The sequence below is a fragment of the Saccopteryx bilineata genome, chromosome 12 (genome assembly GCF_036850765.1).
Source record: "Saccopteryx bilineata isolate mSacBil1 chromosome 12, mSacBil1_pri_phased_curated, whole genome shotgun sequence".
NCBI classification, from domain to species: Eukaryota; Metazoa; Chordata; class Mammalia; order Chiroptera; family Emballonuridae; genus Saccopteryx; species Saccopteryx bilineata.
In genome coordinates, this window is record NC_089501.1 from 29,184,860 (window position 1) to 29,206,256 (window position 21,397).

The 21,397-nt window shown below is 38.9% G+C and overlaps 1 protein-coding gene across 10 annotated transcripts in view; it reads left to right on the forward strand.

Moving 5' to 3' along the window:
• Positions 1-21,397, forward strand: part of EYA4 (EYA transcriptional coactivator and phosphatase 4) — a 292,335-nt gene that overhangs the window by 18,686 nt on the left and 252,252 nt on the right. For 9 of the 10 annotated variants that reach the window (XM_066248201.1, XM_066248198.1, XM_066248200.1 and 6 more), the window contains exon 2: positions 13,386-13,484. In XM_066248201.1, the coding sequence (XP_066104298.1) occupies positions 13,452-13,484 (33 nt within the window). In that variant the 5' untranslated portion in view covers positions 13,386-13,451. The remainder of the gene's footprint in view (positions 1-13,385; positions 13,485-21,397) is intronic. The other variant, XM_066248199.1, reaches the window with a different exon arrangement.

Below are 21,397 nucleotides of genomic sequence, written 5' to 3' on the forward strand. Positions count from 1 at the left end.
CTTTCAAATGAGAAAAGTCTCTGACCTCTGCCCCAACACAGCACCCTATGACAGAGAATCCAAAGATCCAAAGACTAGAGGGATGCCCTCTGCCCTCAACTTTGTTTCCAGAGAGTTTAGTGAACAGTTGTTGTGTGTTTGTTTGGTGGTTCTTTTGTTTCAGTCCTGAGCCTGAAGACTTAGACTAGTTCTGGCTCTTTGGGTCCCCAGCTTTTCCCTTCAAAGTGTTCTTCCCCGGGAGGCTCCTCAGGTCCAAGAGCACTTGGAGCCTTGGGAACCCAACCCTTAGATTCTACAAACAAGCCCAGACACGTCCAAGTCCTGGGCAGAACAAACGTTCCTGTACCTTAAACACTAGTCTTTTCTTCTTTAGTTTTTGTAAAGAATAATACAGTCTTCAACAAACCAGGAAACAAACAAAACCCTAGGGTCTTTCTCAAAGAAGCATTCTTACTGCTTTGAAAATTTATTGTCTTAATTTCTATTTCAGCTAATTGAGTTTTCTTTCTTCCTTTCTTTTTTTTTGGTCTGGGTATAAATGTGGTATGTAGTATATATTAATTCTGATCTATTATAATTTAATGCCAATTTACAATTGAGTGGTTTAAAAGTAACGATGCACTGTGACCTAGTAATTATCCACCTTCCATTTAATGCAGTTCCTAGGCAATTATGCTTTTGTGTCTGGCAGAATTTTCCTATAATCCATGTTGGGAAAGAAGAACTTTTTTTTTTCTTATTAAAGATGTGGTAGTATTAGCTAAGGGCAATTTGAGGAAGAAAGACTTAGGGGTGACATGAATGATAGCACTCTCTTAATATTTAATAGTTAGCCATATATACTTGAAAACAGGGTTCAGTTATGTTTTGTGGCTCTGGTGGGCAGACCAGAGTGGAAGTCCTGGAAGGTAAGTGTTAAAACTAATATATAAGGAAGAACTGAAAAAAAAGAAAAGAAAAGAAAGAGGAGAAGGAGGGAGTTCTAGTCAAGGAGCTCATAAGCTTTAAGTATTATTCAGTTACTATATCTGTAGACTCATATGATCTTTCTGTAAATAAACCTTACTTATTGCTATACTCCTCATTATCCCAAGACAAAGAAATAAGATTATGGATTCCATTCATGCTCTTTCTCTGTATCTAAGTTTATCCTTAAAGATAAAACATACAACATGAAAACACAATATGGAATTGAACCACAACACTAAATTTATTTGAGAGAGTATATACTGATTTTCTTACAACTTTAGCCCTTAGAAAGTTCTTTGGATTTAGAAGTTACAATAGCGGGGATTTTTTTTTTTTGGAAGTGTGATTTTATTTTGAATGCAGTTATAAAGTCAGTGAAATTCTTTTATACTCTGAAGCTACAGGGAAATATTTAGAGGGAAAGAATGTATTCAGACTTTCCTGTATGCCTCAATTATAAATCTGGATGAACAAAATTTTCCTCAAGTGCTCCCAAATTTTAGGAAGGCAAATAGCATCCTATTTAATTATATCCTTAGTTAATATTCACTATGAACACAATTCAAGCAAGTAAGTTGACTTTAGCTAAGTCACATTTACTGCTATATTTTGTATTTTTCATGTTTACTTTGTTATATATTGCCCCCCACATCTTTGATAATAGGAAACATTTGACTTTCAGACGTCGCACACCTTGACTCCTGAGAAATTGGTGTATGGGAAATTTAAGAAGATATGTTTGTGTCTATGTTATCATTTTTGTCATCATTAATTTCATTCCGAATCTTATATTGTACTTCACAAATTGTTGTGTTTTTTTTTCTTAAGTGAGAAGTAGGGAAGCAGAGAGACAGACTTTCCCATGCACCCAACCAGGATCCACCTGGCAAGCCCACCAGGGGCTGATGCTCTCCCATCTGGGGTGTTGCTCTGTTGCAACCGGAGCCATTCTAGCTCCTGAGGTGGAGGCTATGGAACTATCCTCAGCACCTGGGCCAACTTTGCTCCAGTGGAGCCTTGGCTGTGGGAGGGGAAGAGAAAAATAGAGAGGAAGGAGAGGGGGAAGGGTGGAGAAGCAGATGGGCATTACTCCTGTGTGCCCTGACCGGGAATTGAACCCGGGACTTCCACACGCCAAGCCAATGCTCTACCACTGAGCCAACCGACCAGGGCCCACAAATTATTTCTTTAGCTGAATCTAATCTGCTGTTTGATTCATTATTATTATTATTATTATTATTTGGTAATTTCAGTGCATCTATTTTAAAAATGTTTTTATGGTTCTTTTCCAAATGTATATTTTTTTCATTGTGTGTGTTTCCTTCAGTTTTGTTTCCATTTTTTTTGTCTCTTTATTTGTTTTAAGCATACTAATTATTTGGTATTTTTTCAGACAGTCCTATAATCTTGGAATTTTGGGATTCCAGTTTCCTTGTTGTTGAATTTGCTATCTACAGTGTTTTATTCCCTTACATAGCTATCATTGTTGAGGAGTTCTTCTCTCAGAATCCACTGCACCCTATGGAACAATTCTGCATTTGCTTACCCCTGAGTCTGGGGATTTCAGGCCTCTATCAGTCTTGATTTTAATTTTTTGGCCAGAGGTTTTGATGCCACAGATACAGTAACAGTTTAAAATTTACATTTGTGTAAAGCTGAAGCTTTGATTTATCTTGAGTAATTATTTTCTTTGATTCTGTCTTCAAAGGCTTCATCAAATGATGAACTCCTTGCTGAGTCAGATGGTGGGCTGAGGTTTTCTAGCCCTCTTTGATAAAAGGGACACACTCTTTATACTCCTTTCTTTAGCTTTGTCTCTTGCTTTTGTCTCCTGCCTGTCCCCATAAATAAAGATAATGATAACAAAAAATAACACAAACGTATCTTTCCCTCTCAACTTTTATATCATATATCAGCAATTTCTCAAGAATCAAGGTGTGATACCTTGAACGTCATATTGACCTTATCAGTTAAATTCATGTTTTCTATGTCCTATTGATTTTACTTTCACATCATCACTTATATCCAGGCCTTGTTCTTGCCTTTCTCAGCCACCACATCAGTCCAGGTTCTCTTGAGTTCTTACCTAGATCATCCCAACAGCCTGCAAGTTGCCTCTTAGCCACTTATTATTCATCTTGTTTTCCAGAAATCTGCAGTATCTGTGTTATTGAAGTTATAGCACATATGCTATCTTCATTTGTATTTTAAGGCTATCAGGATAGAATAATAACCAATTCAAAACTTACTAGCATCCAGGAACACTGAATACTTACCTGCACTCATGCCTTATTTTTCAAAAACCTCTTCTCTTTCACATCACCGTCTATAACTCTTTTTTATTTTTATTTATTGATTTTTTAGAGAGAGAAGAAAGGGGAGAGAGAGAGAGGGACAGGAACATCAATCTGTTCCTGTATGTGCCCTGACTGGAGATGCAACCTTCAACCTCTGCACTTTGGGATGATGCTCCAACCAATGGAGCTATCCAGTGAGGGCCCCATCTAAAATTCTGTTATTGGTATCATCAGTCTCTCAGTCTTTTTTTTTTGTGTGTGTGTGTGTGTGTGTGTGTGTGTGTGTGTGTCAGAGACAGAGAGAGACAGATAGAGGAACAGATAGGGACACACAGACAGACAGGAAGGGAGAGAGATGAGAAGCATCAATTCTTTGTTGGGGCACCTTTGTTGTTCATTGATTGCTCTCTCATATGTGCCTTGACCGTGGGACTACAGCAAACTGAGTGACCCCTTGCTCAACCCAGTGACTTTGGGCTCAAGCTGGTGGGCCTTGCTCAAACCAGATGAGCCTGCGCTCAAGACGGCGACCTCAGAGTTTTAAACCTGGGTCCTCCGCGTCCCAGTCTGATGCTCTATCCACTGTGCCACCACCTGGTCAGGCAGTCTCTCAATATTAATTAAACAAATCATAACTTTGATGTTATACAGAATGGCAAATTAGAAAGAGCTAAATGCTAATGACTTAATATTGTTCATGGTTACAAACTTATGTGAGTTCAGAAATTGGTAAAAGACTGGTGAATTTTGGCTACTGTCTAAATATAGATAGTTAATACAGCTCCTGGAATTTAAAGATCAGTATACTATTCTTAGTTGAGCAAAGTTAAAAATCATTACACTTTCACAAGTAATTGCATGGATACTACACTATGCAGTGAGAAATGTTTTAATTCTGTGTATGAAAGGCCAAATATAAAAGTAGAGAATTTTTACTCTATCACTATCAATCAAATGGCATTAATTTTGGAATACATGATTTTATTTAATCCTAATAAAATTTAACAGATATTATTACTGTCCGTGTATTATAAATGGAGAAAATGATATTTGAAGGTATTAATAATTATGTCAAGACCATGAAGTTATCCAATGGTAAAGCAAGGGCTTCCATATATACCTGTTTTATTCCAGAAGACTTTACTTGGAATTACTACATTTATATTCACTTTAGCAAAACTCTTTTAGACCTCTAGGGTTTCAAGAGGTGAACTCAACATAAGCGATGTATTTTTCAGTTCTTCCAAAGTGCAACTAATTTTTTACAGAAATCATCAGATGTGTGTTCAATAACATTTACAGTCAATATATCCATCAAAAAAAGGTTCCTAGCTATGGAAGAGGGGTTTATGGCTGAGAAAGAAAGCAAACTGCTTGTAAGAAAAAAGCTGAAGTAGTTCTTTTCTGCCAGGCTACAGGAGAGTCAGCTAGGTGAACCATTAGAGTGTATATAAAAAGCTCAGCAAGTTAACACTAATAAAACAAACAATCCAATTAGAACATGGGCAAAGGGTACGAATAGACACTTCTCCAAAGAGGACATACAGAAGGCCAATAGACATGAATGTATGTTCATTGTTACTAATCACCAGAGAAATACAGATTAAAACCACAAGATATCATCTCATACATGTCAGAATGGCTATCATTGATAAATCAATAAACAAGAAGCGTTATTGAGGACGTGGAGAAAAGAGAACCCTGAATAACTATTTGTGGGAATGCAGACTGGGGCATCCACTATGGAAAACATTCTGGAATTCTCTCAAAAACTAAAAATGAAACTTCCTTATGACTCAGTGATTCTTTTTTGGAAATATATCCAAAGAAACCAAAAACACTAATTCAAAAGAATATATGTATGCATCCCTATGTTCATTGTAGTATTATTTGCAATAGCCAAGATCTGGAAGCAGCCTAAATGTCCATCAGTAGATGAGTGGATAAAAAAGCTGTGGTATAGCCTGACCAGGTGGTGGCACAGTGGATAGAGCACTGGACTGGGATGTAGAGGACCCAGGTTTGAGACCCCGAGGTCGCCAGCTTGAGCGCAAGCTCATCTGGTTTGAGCAAGGCTCACCAGCTTGAGCCCAAGGTTGCTGGCTCGAGCAAGGGGTTACTCAGTCTGCTATAGCCCCCCTGGTCAAGGCACATATGAAAAATCAATCAATGGACAACTACGGAACCGCAATGAAGAATTGATGTTTCTCATCTCTCTCCCTTCCTGTCTATCTGTCCCTATCTGTCCCTCTCTTTGACTCTCTCTGTCTCTCCCACAAGAAAAAAAAAAGTGTGGTATATTTACACAATGGAATACTACTTGACCATAATAGAGAAGGAAATCTTACCTTTTGCAACAGCATGGATGGACCTGGAAAGTATTATGCTAAGTGAAAAGTAAGCCAGTCAGAGAAAGACAAGTATTATGATTTCACTTATATGTGGAATCTAATGATCAGAATTAACAAACAAAATGAAAACAGACTCATAGATACAGAGAGCAAACTAGCAGCTTCCAGGGAAGGGTGTTTGGGGGGTTGGATGAAAAAGGTGAAGGAATTAAGCAAAGAAAAAATCTTATAAACACAGGTAGCAGTGTGGTAATTGTCAGAGGGAAAGGGGGAGTGACAGGAAGCAGAGGGTAAAGGGGTGATCAATGCTATCGGAAGGAGACTTGACTTGGAGTGGTGAGCACAATAAAATACAGATGATGTGTTATAGAATTGTATATATATAGGTATATAATTTTATTAACCAATGTCACCCAAATAAATTCAATAAAAAATTTAAAAAGTAAAAATATAGCATAATGCTGACATAAAACTTGGTAAAAAGCGGTGAATACTTGAACAGAGATTTGGATACCAAGATGACCACCATGATGGAATATCATTAAAATACTGTATTCAAGAGACATTTATGTCATAAGGAAACATATAATGTGTAGTAAAAAGGGAGGGAGCACGACTTTATATTCAGCAGGATCCATTTTGTGGTGAAAAATATGAAAGGTAATAATATAAATTTTAATTATTAAAAAAATCTCGGCAGAGTAGTTGTGAAGTGCAGGTTGGGGGGAGCGGATGGGGAGGAATGTTGGTCCGCAGGGTCTGCCTGAGAATCCGCAAGTCACAGAAGTTGCTCGAGCTCGGGATTCTTGCCGGTGTTTCTCTGGGATCTTCCGCTTATAACTGTGTTTGTGTTATCTAAGGTAACTAGCCCACCATCAACAATTAGCAAACACAAACATAATTGACAACGTTGGGTAACCCTGCTTGTCAAAAAATCAAGTGATCATAATTTATAACTCCAGGACGTTTGTTGCTATCCCGTGAAGCTATCACTAATAACCAAAATGATTATCATAAAATTGAGCTTGTAATTTTTTTTTTTAGCATGAGAAATTAACGCCATTATTTTTAAACATTTTGTACTAAATGGACCATTTTGTGCAAGTCCATGCTACTATATCTTTATAAATAGTTAAAAATAGTTCAGCATCTAGTTTGTAGCTTGGCTTCATTTAAGGGAATTGAAATCAGGTAAAATACTCATTACTGTTCACCCAGATCTGTTTCTTGGACACCTTTGCAATTTTCCTTTTGTACAAGCAGGGAAGAGAGTCACGTGCGTGGGCGAAGAATGCGCACGTCCGCCTCTCTGAACAGTTGGCCGTAGAATCGGAGCTAGGTGTTCTTTGTGCCTCTGGCTTCTCTCTCTGGCGTGCTGCCTGGGCCGTTGGAACCAGCCAGTGGCTGACCCAGCTTCGCAGACCCATTAATGAAATTTGGAGGGTGGTGTAGATAACTGGGTGAACAGGACAGGAAAGCAATGCCCTTCTTGACAGCTGGTCCCAGATATAATTTCTCAATAATGGAATGAGAATCGAAGTTGTTAGACTTCCTATACAGTGACAGTTTTATATTAGGCAATATGCTTAATAAAGGAGAGAATTAACTGAAGACTCTGAGTGTAGCTCACGGAAGCCAAGGAGGAACTGAACAACCAAGCAGCAGGAAGAGCACAGGAACAGCGAGACTGCAGGAGTAACCAGATCCACATCCTTAAATTCTGCCAGGACGTTCTTGCCATCCTCACTTTTGCTCTTCTTTCTGGGTCAGCTCCCTTTTGTCTCTCCCAGCACACCAGCTACTTCCACGTGTTTTATATCCTAGGCATTTTGCCCCTGGAGGAGGACTAGCCCGACACTCTCCCAGGCTCTTATCCTGAGCATCAGGAAGGGATTTTGATGAGGCATTAGAAGTAGCTTGTTGTAAATGGAAATGATCTGGGGCATCTCATGGGTTACACACTGAATATGGATCAGTGTCGTAGATGTATATTATAGGTATGTAACCTAGCCGCATATAGGCAAACCTTAATTTTATACACACTATGTTTCTGAAATTTTACTTGCAGTTTGTAAACCTTAAAGGTAAACAATAGATTAGCTGCTCTGAATTATAGAGTATAATGGAAGGTCACTCTCCTCTGGCTTAGAAAATTCTGCATGTGTATGTCGATTCCTCAGAGTCCCCACCTAGGCTGAAAGAGGGCTGTGCCAGAGGTGATGGATAGGGCCAGCCATGTGCCTCCCCTTCCGTCCCAGGGTCTACATAGGGGCTGGAACCGAAGTTTGGGCAACCCACAGTTTTTACATCATTCCCTGAAGGGATACTAGACATCTGAAAGAGGGCTGTGCTACAGGTGATGGATAGGGCGAGCCATTCGCCTCCCCTTCCGTCCCAGGGTCTACGTAGGGGCTGGAACCGAAGTTTGGGCAACCCACAGTTTTTACATCATTCCCTGAAGGGATACTAGACATCTGGAACGTGGGCTGTAAGAGAGCCTCTGCCATGCCTGGACCCTCCTGGAACTCTGGTGCTGTTCCCAGGCTTTGGCTGAGGCTCTCCGGTGGTGGTGAATGGTGGGGAACGGCAAGGACAGGGTGGCAGAGGCTAGGGGAGAAGGAAGGTGGAGCTCTCCCTTAGAACTCTCACTTTAGACAGTGCTCCAGGGAGCAAAACTCCTGACAGGCTCTACCACAGCTGCAAGTAGGACTGGTTAAGAATTTCCAGCTTAGGTCCTGGTCGGTTGGGTCAAGAGGTAGAGCGTTGGCTCGGAGTGTGCATGTTCAGGGTTTGATTCTCGGTCACGGCACACAAGAAGGACCACCATCTGCTTCTCCTGCCCCGTTCTCTTCCCCTCCTGCAGCCATAGCTTGATTGGTTTGAGCACATTGGCCTGGGTGCTGATAATGACTCCTTGGAGCCTCTGCCTCACGCACTAAAAATTGCTCATTTGAGAGCATGACTCTAAATGGGTAGAGCATCAGCCCCAGACCCCCATGGATTTCTGGTTGGGGTACATGCAGGAGTCTGTCTCTCTATCTCCCCTCCTCTCACTTAAGGAAAAAAAAAAGAATTTTCAGTTTATCCTAAGGATGGGCTAAAGCTCTGAACTGTTGAGAGAATACAACCAATCTTTATTTTTAAACTATCACTCAGGCCTGATTGAAAAATGAGGTCCAGGGAGCAGGGTTGGAGGAAAGGTGATCCTCGGGAGGCTGACACTGCAGTCCAGGAGTGGGCAGTGATGGCTTGCACTACTCCAGGAGCAGCGAGGAGAGAAGGAGGGAGAGATCTGAGCAATCCCTATGAGGTATAGATACAACTTGTTCATTTATCGAATGCAGAGAGGAGTGGGCAAGGAGTCAGTGACAAAGGCCACAGGTCTAGTGTTAATGACCAGTGGAAGGCTGTGCCATTCATCTACCCAATCCAGAGAGAGGTAGAGTATTGCAGGTGCAGCTTCTGTCCCTGTCCCCCACCAGCCCTAGTGCACAGAGTCTCCCCCTTCTCGTTCACCTTTATTCAGCCAGAATAAAGCACGCCTGGGCAAGCTTTTTATTGAAGGTTTGATTAGGAAGATAGAGAATTAAGCTACATTACACAAACTCTACAAACTGCTTTTTCTCTAAGGCACAGGGTCCCTTGCTATCTCTACCACCTGGACCAAGCCTGAGTATCTCATTCCATTTCTGATTACTGCTCTTCTGATATATAGATGTCATTATGTAGTTAAATTAGAAAAATTATCAATTTTTATTTCTCATTTTCTAAGAGACAGAAGTTTACAGTTCATTTCTAGAGTAGAGTTAAAGGCAAGGTTTTGAACTGTTTTCTATATATTGGAAACCTAACTGCAGAAGAAGTAATCTCTCATGGAATGGGTGAGGTTGCTGTTATTCCTGTTTTAAACTCACCTTTTCTGGAGGAACGACCCTGAAATCACGCTGGGAACTAGATTATTGCCCCATAAAACAGCGTGAGGTTACTATTATTCCTTAATTTTATATCCTTATTATGAGGTAATACTTCTCTTACTTGATTCTAAGAGTGTTCTCATCTTTTTCTCATATATTTGTGAAAACTAAATGTTAAAGGATTTAGCATAACAACCATTGCTAAATTATGAGGTAAAATAATACTGTGTCTGCAATTAGCCTAGGTAGTTTTACTTGGTTCAATAATATGAAATCACTGGGCTCATAATATTTTAGTACCTCAGTGTGTTTGGCAAAGAAAAAAATTCATGTTACCATAAAAATGTTAAACTAAGTAACAATTAATCTCAATTTTAAGGAAATATAAAAGAGAGTATTATGTTGTAACATGGTACATTGATACAAATAGCTCCCCAGGTAGAACATTAAATAGATTCTGAACTGGTGCTTAACCAGAAGAGGCTAGTTTTTGCCTAATTCTCATATGCTCCAGTATCTTCCAGAACTCTTCATTTTTATTTCATTTGAGTTATCACCAGTGCCCTGGTGGTCCTTCTAAAAAATGATGACTTCTTTCCTAATTATCAATATCCTTATTTTAATTCTTATGTATCCTTTCTGGTAATTCTATGATCCCATCTTGAAATGATTTAAGTGTGGTAATAATATGTGTTGTGCTTTGAATTGTGTCCCTCAAATGATATGTTCCAGTTTTTACACTCTCATCAGTGATTGTGACCTTATTTTGAAATAGGGTCTTTGCAGATATAATCAAGTAAAGAGGAGATCTTACCGGATTAGGGTGAGCCTGAACCAATGGCTGGTTTACATATTGGAAGAGAGGACTTTGGACACTTGAGACACTGACACACAGAAGAAGGCCGTATGAAGAGGTGGACAGGGAGAATACCATACAGCAATTGAGGCAGGGATTGGAGTGATGCAACCACAAGCCAAGGAATGCAAGGATTGCCAGCCAACACTAGACACTAGTAGAAGAAACAAAGAAGGATTCTTTTCTAGGGCCTTCAGAGGAAGCATGGTCCTGCCCACATTTTAAATTAGGACTTGTCTTGAGAACTGTGAGAGAATATAGTTCTAGTGTTATGAGCCACCCAGTGTATTTCTTTCAAAGCAGTCCTAGGAAACAAAATCAATAGGCTATGTTGTAAGTAAACAGTTGGTTACAGTGGCATCAGTAGTAATTTTATTTTAAATATTTTATTAGGTCATCTTTGTTGTAATAATTATGGTTTTAACTGATCTTGTAAAATCAGTTTATCAACATTTGGTTTTATTTGCTGCATGCCTCCTTGTATTATAGTGAAAAAATAAAATTTTATTTATTGCACAGACAACATTGAAATCAGCAATAATCAAAGTACGGGAAACCAAAATTATTATTATTAATTATATTTTTATTTTTCAATTTGCCTTTTAAGCAATATCTTGCTAGTGGTAATGTCTAGTTCCCTAATACTTTGAGAATGCAATCTGTCACTACATTGTAAATGCTATAAACATGTTTAAACTCTTATCCACAGTAATTGTCCTAAGAAGTAAACTTGCCCCAAAATAAGTCACAAGATATTCACTACAGTTTTATTCATGATAATAAAAACTAGCAACAGCCTTGTCTTTGCAATGGATCAGTTAAACAAACTGTGGTCCACCAACTTAATATAATACTGAATGACCAAAAGAGTCATTATTAGAAACGGGGAAAAATAAAAATTGTTGTGTATTAAGTGAAAAAAAATAGGAACCAAATTTTAACTATCTAACGCTAATGTACATGAATTTCAATTGAATGAAAACACCATTTTCTTTACTATATCCTTTCTGACAATGGGTATTACATTTAAAATGTTTTGGTTATTGAGTATGTATACAATAATCCAAAATGCATATTTATTGCTTAAGTTTGCATATTTTGGCAACTGTGAGACTTTTTCGTGTGTGTGTGTGTGTGTATATATATTTATTTATTGTTTACATTTTTTTCATGCTTTGTGTTTTCATACCCTTGCTTAATTATTTAATAGGCTCTTAAACTTCTCCTTACCAATTTCTTTGTTCTCAGCATTACATCTATAATATTGACTGAACATATTTTCCACAATCTTTTCTGCCCTTTTAGTTTGGGGGCTGTTTTTCTTTATTCAGAAATGCAAAGTTTTTGTGTCATGTTTATGTAGCTGAGTCTGTTCTCCCTTCCCTGTGCAAGCTGGTGGTGCTTTTACCATCCATCTTACTTGTTTATCTGTTAGAATGAAAAGGAACATCAAATTCTCTGCTTCAATAGAGCACTTAGCTAATTTGTTATCCAGGAAGTGAGAAGAAAATGGCTTTAAAGATGATCAGCCACAACTCCATCAGAAGGGATGGAGGACGGGCTGGAGAGTCAGGCAGGCGTGGGGTCTCAGCAGTTTCTGTCAGTTGGACTAGTGGTCTGCACTTTCTGTGTGGTGTGCACTGTATCCAAGGTGAGCCTGAGCTGGAGTGGTCCTAGTTACCTGGTGTGTGTGTGTGTGTGTGTGTGTATTTTCATGTAACTTTCAATTTTGATTTTTTTTGTGTTTGTGCATGTGTATATTCAAGGGGGTGGTGGGGCTTTTTTGTTTTCTATTCCGTTGCTTCTATTATAAAATCCTTCTCTCTGAGAACTTAAAAATATATATGCCTATTTTTTAGAGGTTTTTTTAAACTTTAATTTGCTGCAGAAAATGTTGATGTAATGTATAAACTTTATACTATAAAGATTAACTTTTTTTGAATAGTAAACTGATTTTCTTACCATAGTTAATTGACCAGTTGTCCTTCCCAAACACAGGGTTAGGGCAAAAGTAGATTTACAGTTGTGACTACACAATACAGAATTTATTCTTATATTATTAGTTATTACTGTTTTTTCCTTACAAACAACTGTAAGCCTACATCATCCAAACCTTTATATTTGTGATAACTTTGTTGTAATAGTCTTGTTTTTATTCTCTTTTTAATGTTGGCAATGTATTTCATAACATTATGTTCTTTGGAACTAAATAATGATATCTGTTAATTCAAACTTTCCTGTAATAAAAAGCTGTCAAATTAAAATGCACATTGTATTGCCTGATCAGGCGGTGGTGCAGTGGATAGAGTGTCGGATTGGGATGCCGAGGACCCAGGTTCAAAACCCCGAGGTTGCTGGCTTGAGCTCAAGCTCATCTGGTTTGAGCAAGGCTCACCAGCTTGAGCCCAGGGTCACTAGCTTGAGCAAGGTGTCACTTGGGCTGCTGTAGCCCCCTGGTCAAGGCACATGTGAGAAAGCATTCAATGAACAACTAAGGTGCTGCAATGAAGAATTGATGCTTCCCATCTCTCTCTTCCATCTGTCCCTATCTGTCCCACTTTCTGTCTCTGTCACAAAAAATAAATAAATAAATAAATACAATGTACATTGTATTTTCTTAATTTTATGTACTTTATAAAGTGAATGGTTAATGCAGACTTAATATTTAATCCACTGATTGTTCAGTGACATACCTCTCTCAGCAAAATAATGTAGTAAGTGTTTATTCAGACTATCTCCAAACTTGTTGTCAGGTGTTTTTGTCTATCTGTAGGATTCCTAAGTAGCTATTTACATATCTCAATTTAACCATGAAATGATTTTCAAGATCATCATTTCTGTCATTTATGAGGACAATATTAATTATTTTTGTTCTTAAAAATAATTCAGAATACCTACCTACTATCATGAAAACCATAGTGTGTTTTGATAATTTTACAAATAAATGAAAAAGGTACCGTTTTCATTTTCCTCCTTTGTTTCCCTCTTTTTGTTTCAGACAGCCCGTTTTTAACTGAAGGAAGCCGCTTCTACTCAGGAGTGGCAGGAGAAGTGAGGAAACCACATGGAAGACTCCCAGGATTTAAATGAACAATCAGTAAGTCTTCATTTGTTTCACGTTTGCTGAAATATGTGTGGCATGACTACTCAGAATCATACTGTAAGGAATAGATTGTAAGAAGCAAGTTTTTTAAAACACATTTTTTTAGTTGATTTTGAAATTCTCCTTTAAGACCACAACACAGGCCTTTGGAAATTTATGGTGTTCCTGGTTGTGACTGTGATCTCCCACGGTTGTCTACTTGTAAAGCCACTGGGAGAAAGACCAGGGAATTGAAATCATGCTAAGTGTTTTACTCAGTATAAACAATTTTATACACCTCTTTTATTAGTTTTATTCCAAATGTGCTTCAGTAATGCATCTGCTGTTGAAAAGAGAAAGTACTTTGCTAGCGTGCCTATTGCTCATGTCAAGGATGGCAGCCACAGTCCTCGAGGGCTTTCCTTATTTTGCTGAGCTCTTTGCAGAGTGAAGAATGCACAAGACTGGTGACAATCATTCTAACACTCTGATTTCTCAAAGGGAAAAGATTTATATGGCCTTTCCTGCTAACTCATTAGCACTATCTCCCTGAGACTAGTTCCTTACTGTGTTGACCTGGATTCACTAGGAGGTCTTCCCTCATACTCTCACATTACTACCAATGTTGGCCCAAGCTTTTCTGTTCATAGACAACTAATGATATCACAAGTACGGAGACATGTGTATCTACCAAGTATGGGTAGTGCTGACTGATGCTATTTTTTATTAGCTTATGTGATCATGATTTGATGTTAGAGTCTAATGTTTCTATCAGGCAACAAAAGGCAGTGTGTTTGTGTTTAACAATGTGGTTCTAGAAAAGATTTCTTTGATGAGTTCAGTTTTAAAATACAGAGGTAGACCAGGTGGTGACGCAGTGGATAGAGTGTCGGACTGGGACGCCAATGACCCAAGTTCGAAACCTCGAGGTCGCCAGATTGAGCGTGGGCTCATCTGGTTTGAGCAAAGCTCACCAGCTTGAACCCAAGGTCACTGGCTTGAGCAAGGGGTTACTTGGTCTGCTGTAGCCCCCCAGTCAAAGCACATATGAGCCTGACCTGGTGGTGGTGCAGTGGATAGAGCATCAGACTGGGATGCAGAGGACCCAGGTTCGAGACCCCGAGGTCGCCAGCTTGAACGCGGGCTCATCTGGTTTGAGCAAAAGCCCACCAGCTTGGACCCAAGGTCACTGGTGCCAGCAAGGGGTTACTTGGTCTGCTGAAGGCCCGCGGTCAAGGCACATATGAGAAAGCAATCAATGAACAACTAAGGTGTTGCAACACGCAATGAAAAACTAATGATTGATGCTTCCCATCTCTCTCCGTTCCTGTCTGTCCCTGTCTTTCCCTCTCTCTGACTCACTCTCTGTCTCTGTAAAAAATAAATAAATAAAATTAAAAAAAGGCACATATGAGAAAGCAATCAATGAACAACTAAAGTGCCACAAAAAAATTGATGCTTCTCAGTTCTCATCTCTCTGCCATCCTGTCTGTCTAATCCTCTCTCTGACTCTCTCTGTGTCTTTGTCAAAAAATAAATAAATAAATAAATAAATAATAAATAAATAAAATACAGAGGTATATGTGTTCTGGTATATATATATATATATGTCATTTCAAGTTAATTTAATATTTTTCTACTATTTTTTTCTTTTTATGAAGCTGGAAACGGGGAGAGATAGACTCCCGCATGCGCCGACCAGGACCCACCCGGCACGCCCACCAGGGGCGATGCTCTGCCCACCAGGGGGCGATGCTCTGCCCCTCCGGGGCGTCGGTCTGTTGCAACCAGAGCCACTCTAGCGCCTGGGGCAGAGGCCAAGGAGCCATCCCCAGCGCCCGGGCCATCTTTGCTCCAGTGGAGCCTTGGCTGCGGGAGGGGAAGAGAGAGACAGAGAGGAAGGAGAGGGGGAGGGGTGGAGAAGCAAATGGGCGCTTCTCCTATGTGCCCTGGCCGGGAATCAAACCCGGGACTTCTGCATGCCAGGCCGACACTCTACCACTGAGCCAACTGGCCAGGGCCTTTTTCTACTATTTTGTTTAAAAGAAATGACAATTGAGTCTTTACCTACACACATGACTGTTATTTAAGTTTATTATATATTATATGATTTTTTATCTTTACACAGAATCGAATATAAGAAAAATTATAAAACTATAAAAGTATCTGTCAAATAATAGAGATGTTATTCTTCAAAAGTAGCCTGACATTTTTAGAAAAGTAGACAAATGAGAGTCTGGGGTTTCAAAGTTTTTTTTTTTAGTGCTGGTCATTGAACTTAAATGTTCACAGTGTGGATTCTAGAAAAATGCATGATAGCATGATGATGTTTCTAGATCCCTGTGGTGTCAGAGCTCTGTAAGCGTAACCGTGGATATATCTGAGTAAAGGATGATATCCTCTTAATAGTGATGTTGCATGAGAGGGCTACTGTTGATTTGTAGTTTGTTCTAACACACGGAGGGTTATTTAAAAGTTTCTGAGTGTGTGTGTGTGTTGTTAGACCCAGGAGGTTCCCAGGACATGGGACTATCAAAGCTTAAACAGGTGGAGTCTGGGATGTTTGATCCAGTTGATCCTAGGGTGTGTGTATACTTAAGAACAAATTTTTGTTTTTAATGCAGTGGAGGTTAAAGATAATATGTTTTTATGTTCAACATTAGAGTGAGCTTATTACCCAGGGTGCTTCATACCACCTTTTGCAAAATGAAACCCAACACTTGTAGATCAAATATAAAGTTTCTTCTTAGTGATATTTTAGAGCTGTGGAGCTCAGTATTTATTTATTTTTGTTAAAGTTTCTGGTGTTACTAAGGTGAAGCCAGGTTTGAGAACCAGAAATGTAGGGGGACGTTCTGGCCTCTTAGTTTGAACCAGCTGCTGAATTTGTGGTGAGAATAGAAAAAATCTTGAGAGAAGAAAAGGGTGCTCTTCCCTGTCTGTCTTTCCCCTTTTCCACACGGGGTCCTCACGTGAGGGTTAGTGTCTGGTTAGTCAGATGAGAAGATGCTGCTCTGTGCAGTGGTTTGTTAGGCCATCAAGAAGGGGTGTTTCTGGTTTAAACCACAGGAAGCTTGAAGTTTGTGTCAGTGTTAATGGATTAATGGCTTTGATTTTATAAGCACTGTAAATTCTTTCTCCTTCTTCAACATCCTTAGACATAGAAGACCATATAGACCAATCTTTTGATCTTGTGTATGTGCAAAGGGATACTTGGCACTCTTAAATGACTTGCCCATGTTGGCATGGCTGGTAAGTGTCAGAGTTGAGACTTCACACAGGTCTTCTGACTCCAAGTCCAAAGCTCTCTTCATAACATTAACATGCTTTTGAGTTTTCTTATTTTGACATTCATCACCATAGAAATGTCAAAAAAGTCAGAATGGGCCCCCTTTACATTGAAATGGTTTCTATTTGAATGAAATCTTTTAATGACTTTAAATCTTGTAGAGTAAATGAATGCTTCAAAACTTTTTTTAAAAAGAGACATCACATTTATCAAGATGCAGAACAGCCGCCAGACCTGACCTGTGGTGGCGCAGTGGATAAAGCGTCGACCTGGAAATGCTGAGGTCGCCGGTTCGAAACCCTGGGCTTGCCTGGTCAAGGCACATATGGGAGTTGATGCTTCCAGCTCCTCCCCCTTTCTCTCTCTCTGTCTCTCCTCTCTCTCTCTCTCCCTCTGTCTCTCCCTCTCCTCTCTAAAATCAATAAAAAAAAAGATGCAGACACATAGGGTGGAATTTTTAAAAAGTGCATAATAAGATGAAAGGGAATTTACTGAGATCACAGCTATTTTACTTAAAGAAGAATTCTTTCTCTAGGCATAGGCCTGACAGTCAGTGCCATTCATTGCACATGCATACTCCATTTAGCATTTTCCATGCATTCTCTCCAACACTTCCTATGTCCTTGTGATGTAATGGTATGTTCACCATTTTACAGAAAAGAGCATGGTGGCTTAGAGAATAGCCAGATCAAACAACAATTAAGTAGCAGAGATTAGAATTGAGCCCGCTTTTACCTGGCCCTAAAACCTGTAATGGATTGTGCGTGCTACACCACAGTATAGAACTTAAGGAATTGAATGCTGAAGCCAGACACCCCTCACACTTCAACACTTGATAACCTTTTAGAAATTACTTAAACTCTTCCTCATCTGTAGAGTGGGGAGGGTAATTAAAAAGAAGTTATTTGAAAAATGCAGCACATGCCTTGCTTAGAGTAATACTCATTAAATGTTAGCTGCTATTACATATATCCCGACAAATTCAGGTGGTCTTTAAGAAGTATGCATTTATTCTTGCATATCCAGCTACACTCTGGTGACATCCCTTCCTGGAGGCACACAGGTCCACAAGCTCAATAGGTGAAAACTGAACTCACCAGCTCTCCTGTCAGTGTTTTGTCCTCGCTCTATTGCACTGCTTACCGTCTCAATGGAGAGCGTCATCAGCCAGAGTGGGTTAAATCAGAAAACCGGTAGGCATCCTTTTCTCCTTCATCCCCATTTCAAATCCTGCCCATTCTTAATTTTTAATATCTCTCAGAGCCATTGTCTGTGCTTCAGGTCCTTATTTTGGATCTTTATTTGACCTCTTGCCTGTCTTTTTCTGCTTTGTTAGTTCTAGAGTGGTCTTTCTAGAATACATACCTGATCACATCATGGTTCTGCTTAATTTCCTTCTCAGGCCCTTTGTTGCCCTCAAGAGATGGTCCCAAGTGTGTATCAGGGTACACAGACATCACTTCCCACCTGTAACTCATCAGTTTTATTTCTGGCTTCTTTTGGTTCCCTGAATCTTGCAGGTTCTCTGAGGTTCTTATGACTTGACTAATGCTATAGCCTCTTCTCATGTGGCTTCTTCTCCACCAAGATAACTCCTAACTCTTGAAGACTCAATACAGATTTCATGGCCCTGGCCAGTTGGCACAGTGTTAGAGTGCTGGCCTGGTGTGTAGATGTCCCAGATTCGATTCCCAATCAGGGCACACGGGAGAAGTGATCGGTTTCTCCATCCCTCCTCCTCCCTTTCTCTCTTTCCCTCCTGCAGTCATGGCTTGATTGAACAAACACATCAGTTCCGGCCGCTGAGGATGGCTCCATGAATCACTTGCCTCAGGCACTAAAAAATAGCTCTGTTGCAAGCATGGCTCCAGATGGGCAGAGCACCAGCCCCAGACGAGGTGCCAGGTAGATCCAGGATCCTGGTTAGGGTACATGTGGAAGTCTGTCTCCCTATATCCCTTCCTCTCACTTGGAAAAGAAGAAAAAAATCTAGGTTTCATTCCTTCCGAACAAGCCTTTCCTACTGTTTCTCCTTCCCCAGGCTGTTAGCCGTGCTGGGTCGGAGGCTTCTGCAATGTGCTTCCATAACTTCGGGCATTTACCTCTTTCTTAGGACTTACCCCACAGAACTGAAGTCTGCCTGTTTATTTGTCTCTATACTAAATCATAAACTGCTTGAGAGTAGTAGTGGGTCGTGTTCATCTTGTATCCTCTTTAGCACAGTTCTTGCTGATAATGTTCTCTTTAAAAGCTTTTATATGCTATTAGTAAAGCATGTTAATGAATAGCCTGACAAGTTTTAGAAAGCTAAAATGTTATTGTCGGAATGGATTACTAAATTATGAATTTATGTTTCACTTATATTTTTTTAAAAATTGCATAAACATGTAATATTAGTTTAACAGCATGTGATCAAAACAAATTTTGGTCCTTAAACATTGTATTTTACAGCATGGCTGTATCTTATTTCGTAGTTTGGATTAAAGGACTTAGGGAATTTTAAGAGGTAAGCAATTAAAGTAAAATTTAACATTTATGTTGGCCTGAAATTCTGTATTAGGACTTCATAATTACTTAGAAGCAGTTTTAGTTATATCCAATTATATCTTTCTACAGTTTTTAACTAAATATTGCTCTATTAATAGAAATAAATATGAATCTAGATTATACATAGCAGTATCTACTATATTCATACTCTGAAGTTCCTTTGATACCATGAAATATGTTATATTCCCTGTATTCAAATAAAGGCTGAGTAATATTTCTTGTTTTTGTAGCTTTTATAAAAAATTCTTACACAACAAGATATTCTAAAGTTGTATTTTTGTGATGTTGAATATTGCCAATATTTTTTTTCAGGTCTGATTTATTCATACCTAAGTGAGAGTGAGAGTCTGGCCTAAGTTTATCATTAAACTGGAAGGTTTGAAAAAAAGAATATATTTTGTTACTTTTAAGTACTATATGTTATACAAAAAAACATTAGCGACTAAGTAACTGAGGTAAAATGAGTAAGTTGTCGCTTATAATAGGATTACTTTCCTTATTATTAAATAGTAAGAGCCTGAATATTTCTACATATGTAAATTTTGTTACTAAATCAGTCAAATCATATTATTGATGACATACATTAGTTAGTGAAGTCTAAATTAATTCATATCTATTGGATCCATGTTATATATTACATATTTCAGCAGTACACTTAGAAAGTCATATGTATTTATAGATAGTAATAGTATTTTTTCTTGCCTAAAACCTAATAGCAATAATGTGTATTAAAATTATAGTTAGTTTAATAAATTAATTTCTGATTCTGTTTTCCTCCTTTAGAATTCCAAATGACTTTAGATTATTCTGTACTATGCATAATACTATATGTAGTACAAATAGAGAGATTCCATAGTATCGTCTTTGATTATAGCCACTACCCCACCCTGATCACCTGCACTGCTGTCTGAGCCATTTAGACAGATCTCTAGCTGTTGTATGGAATTGAGTATACCATCCAATTTATCATCCAGATGTAGAGCTTCAGAATCAGCCATTTCTGTCATTGTTCCTACACTATGCCAGAAAATAATTGTTTTGATTAGTTTCAGTCATTATCAAATTGTACCTAACGGTACTATTCTACTATTGCCTTTTTCTTAGGTTCTCTAAATAATTTTGAGCAGCATGCCTATTTTTATTTTTAGAGGTATTTTATTCAGATCTAATCAAAATCAGGAGTTTGTTTGTTTTGAGCGACAACTCTGTTTGGAAGAACTTGGCATTTAAACTAGTCAAAAGAGTCATGTTTACAAGATGTATTCTTTACAGCGTCCAAATAGACAGCATACTTCAGAGTTCAATGGAATTCTGCTTAAAGCTAAATTATTTTAGAACTGTAACTCCCAATGGCCAATTACAATCTTACTTAGCAATTATATAATAGAGTACCTATTCCATAAAATTACAAAGTAATCTTAAATATATTTTAATTTTCATTAGTCATTAAGATTTATCCTTTCATTTCAAACAATTTTTTAGCTCTGAATTTTTATATTTTCCATGAGTTTATAGCATTCATAAGAGGATCTTGTGAATTATTATATTCTATGATTTTCTCATTTTGTTATTTAATTTATTAAAACATTCACAAATTTTGGAACACACACACACACACACACACACATATAGAGAGAGAGAACCCATATTGAACAGAATATGGATTGTGATTGCGTACCATTTTCTGATATGTAGAATGTAAATATTAGGCTTCTCTTCTGTCAGCTGTAATCAGATGTAGCAGCTGCCTCTGTTGAGTCGGAACCTAAAGCTGCCTTCTAGCTCATTGGAAAAGTAACATTATACATGTAGTGTGGTCTGCTGTGGACTGGGTCTGCCGGTGTCTAGGTCCGCCTTGGGCTGGATCTGCCATGAGCTAGGTCTGCGGTGGGCTGGATCTGCCATAGGGTGGGTCTGCCATGGGCTGGGTCTGCTGTGGGTTGGGTCTGCCATGTGCTGGATCTGCCACAGGCTAGGTCTGCCATGGACTGTGTCTGCCGTGGGCTCGGTCTGCCGTGGACTGGGTCTGCCATGGAGTAGACCTGCTGTGGGCTGGGTCTGCCATGGAGTAGACCTGCTGTGGGCTCGGTCT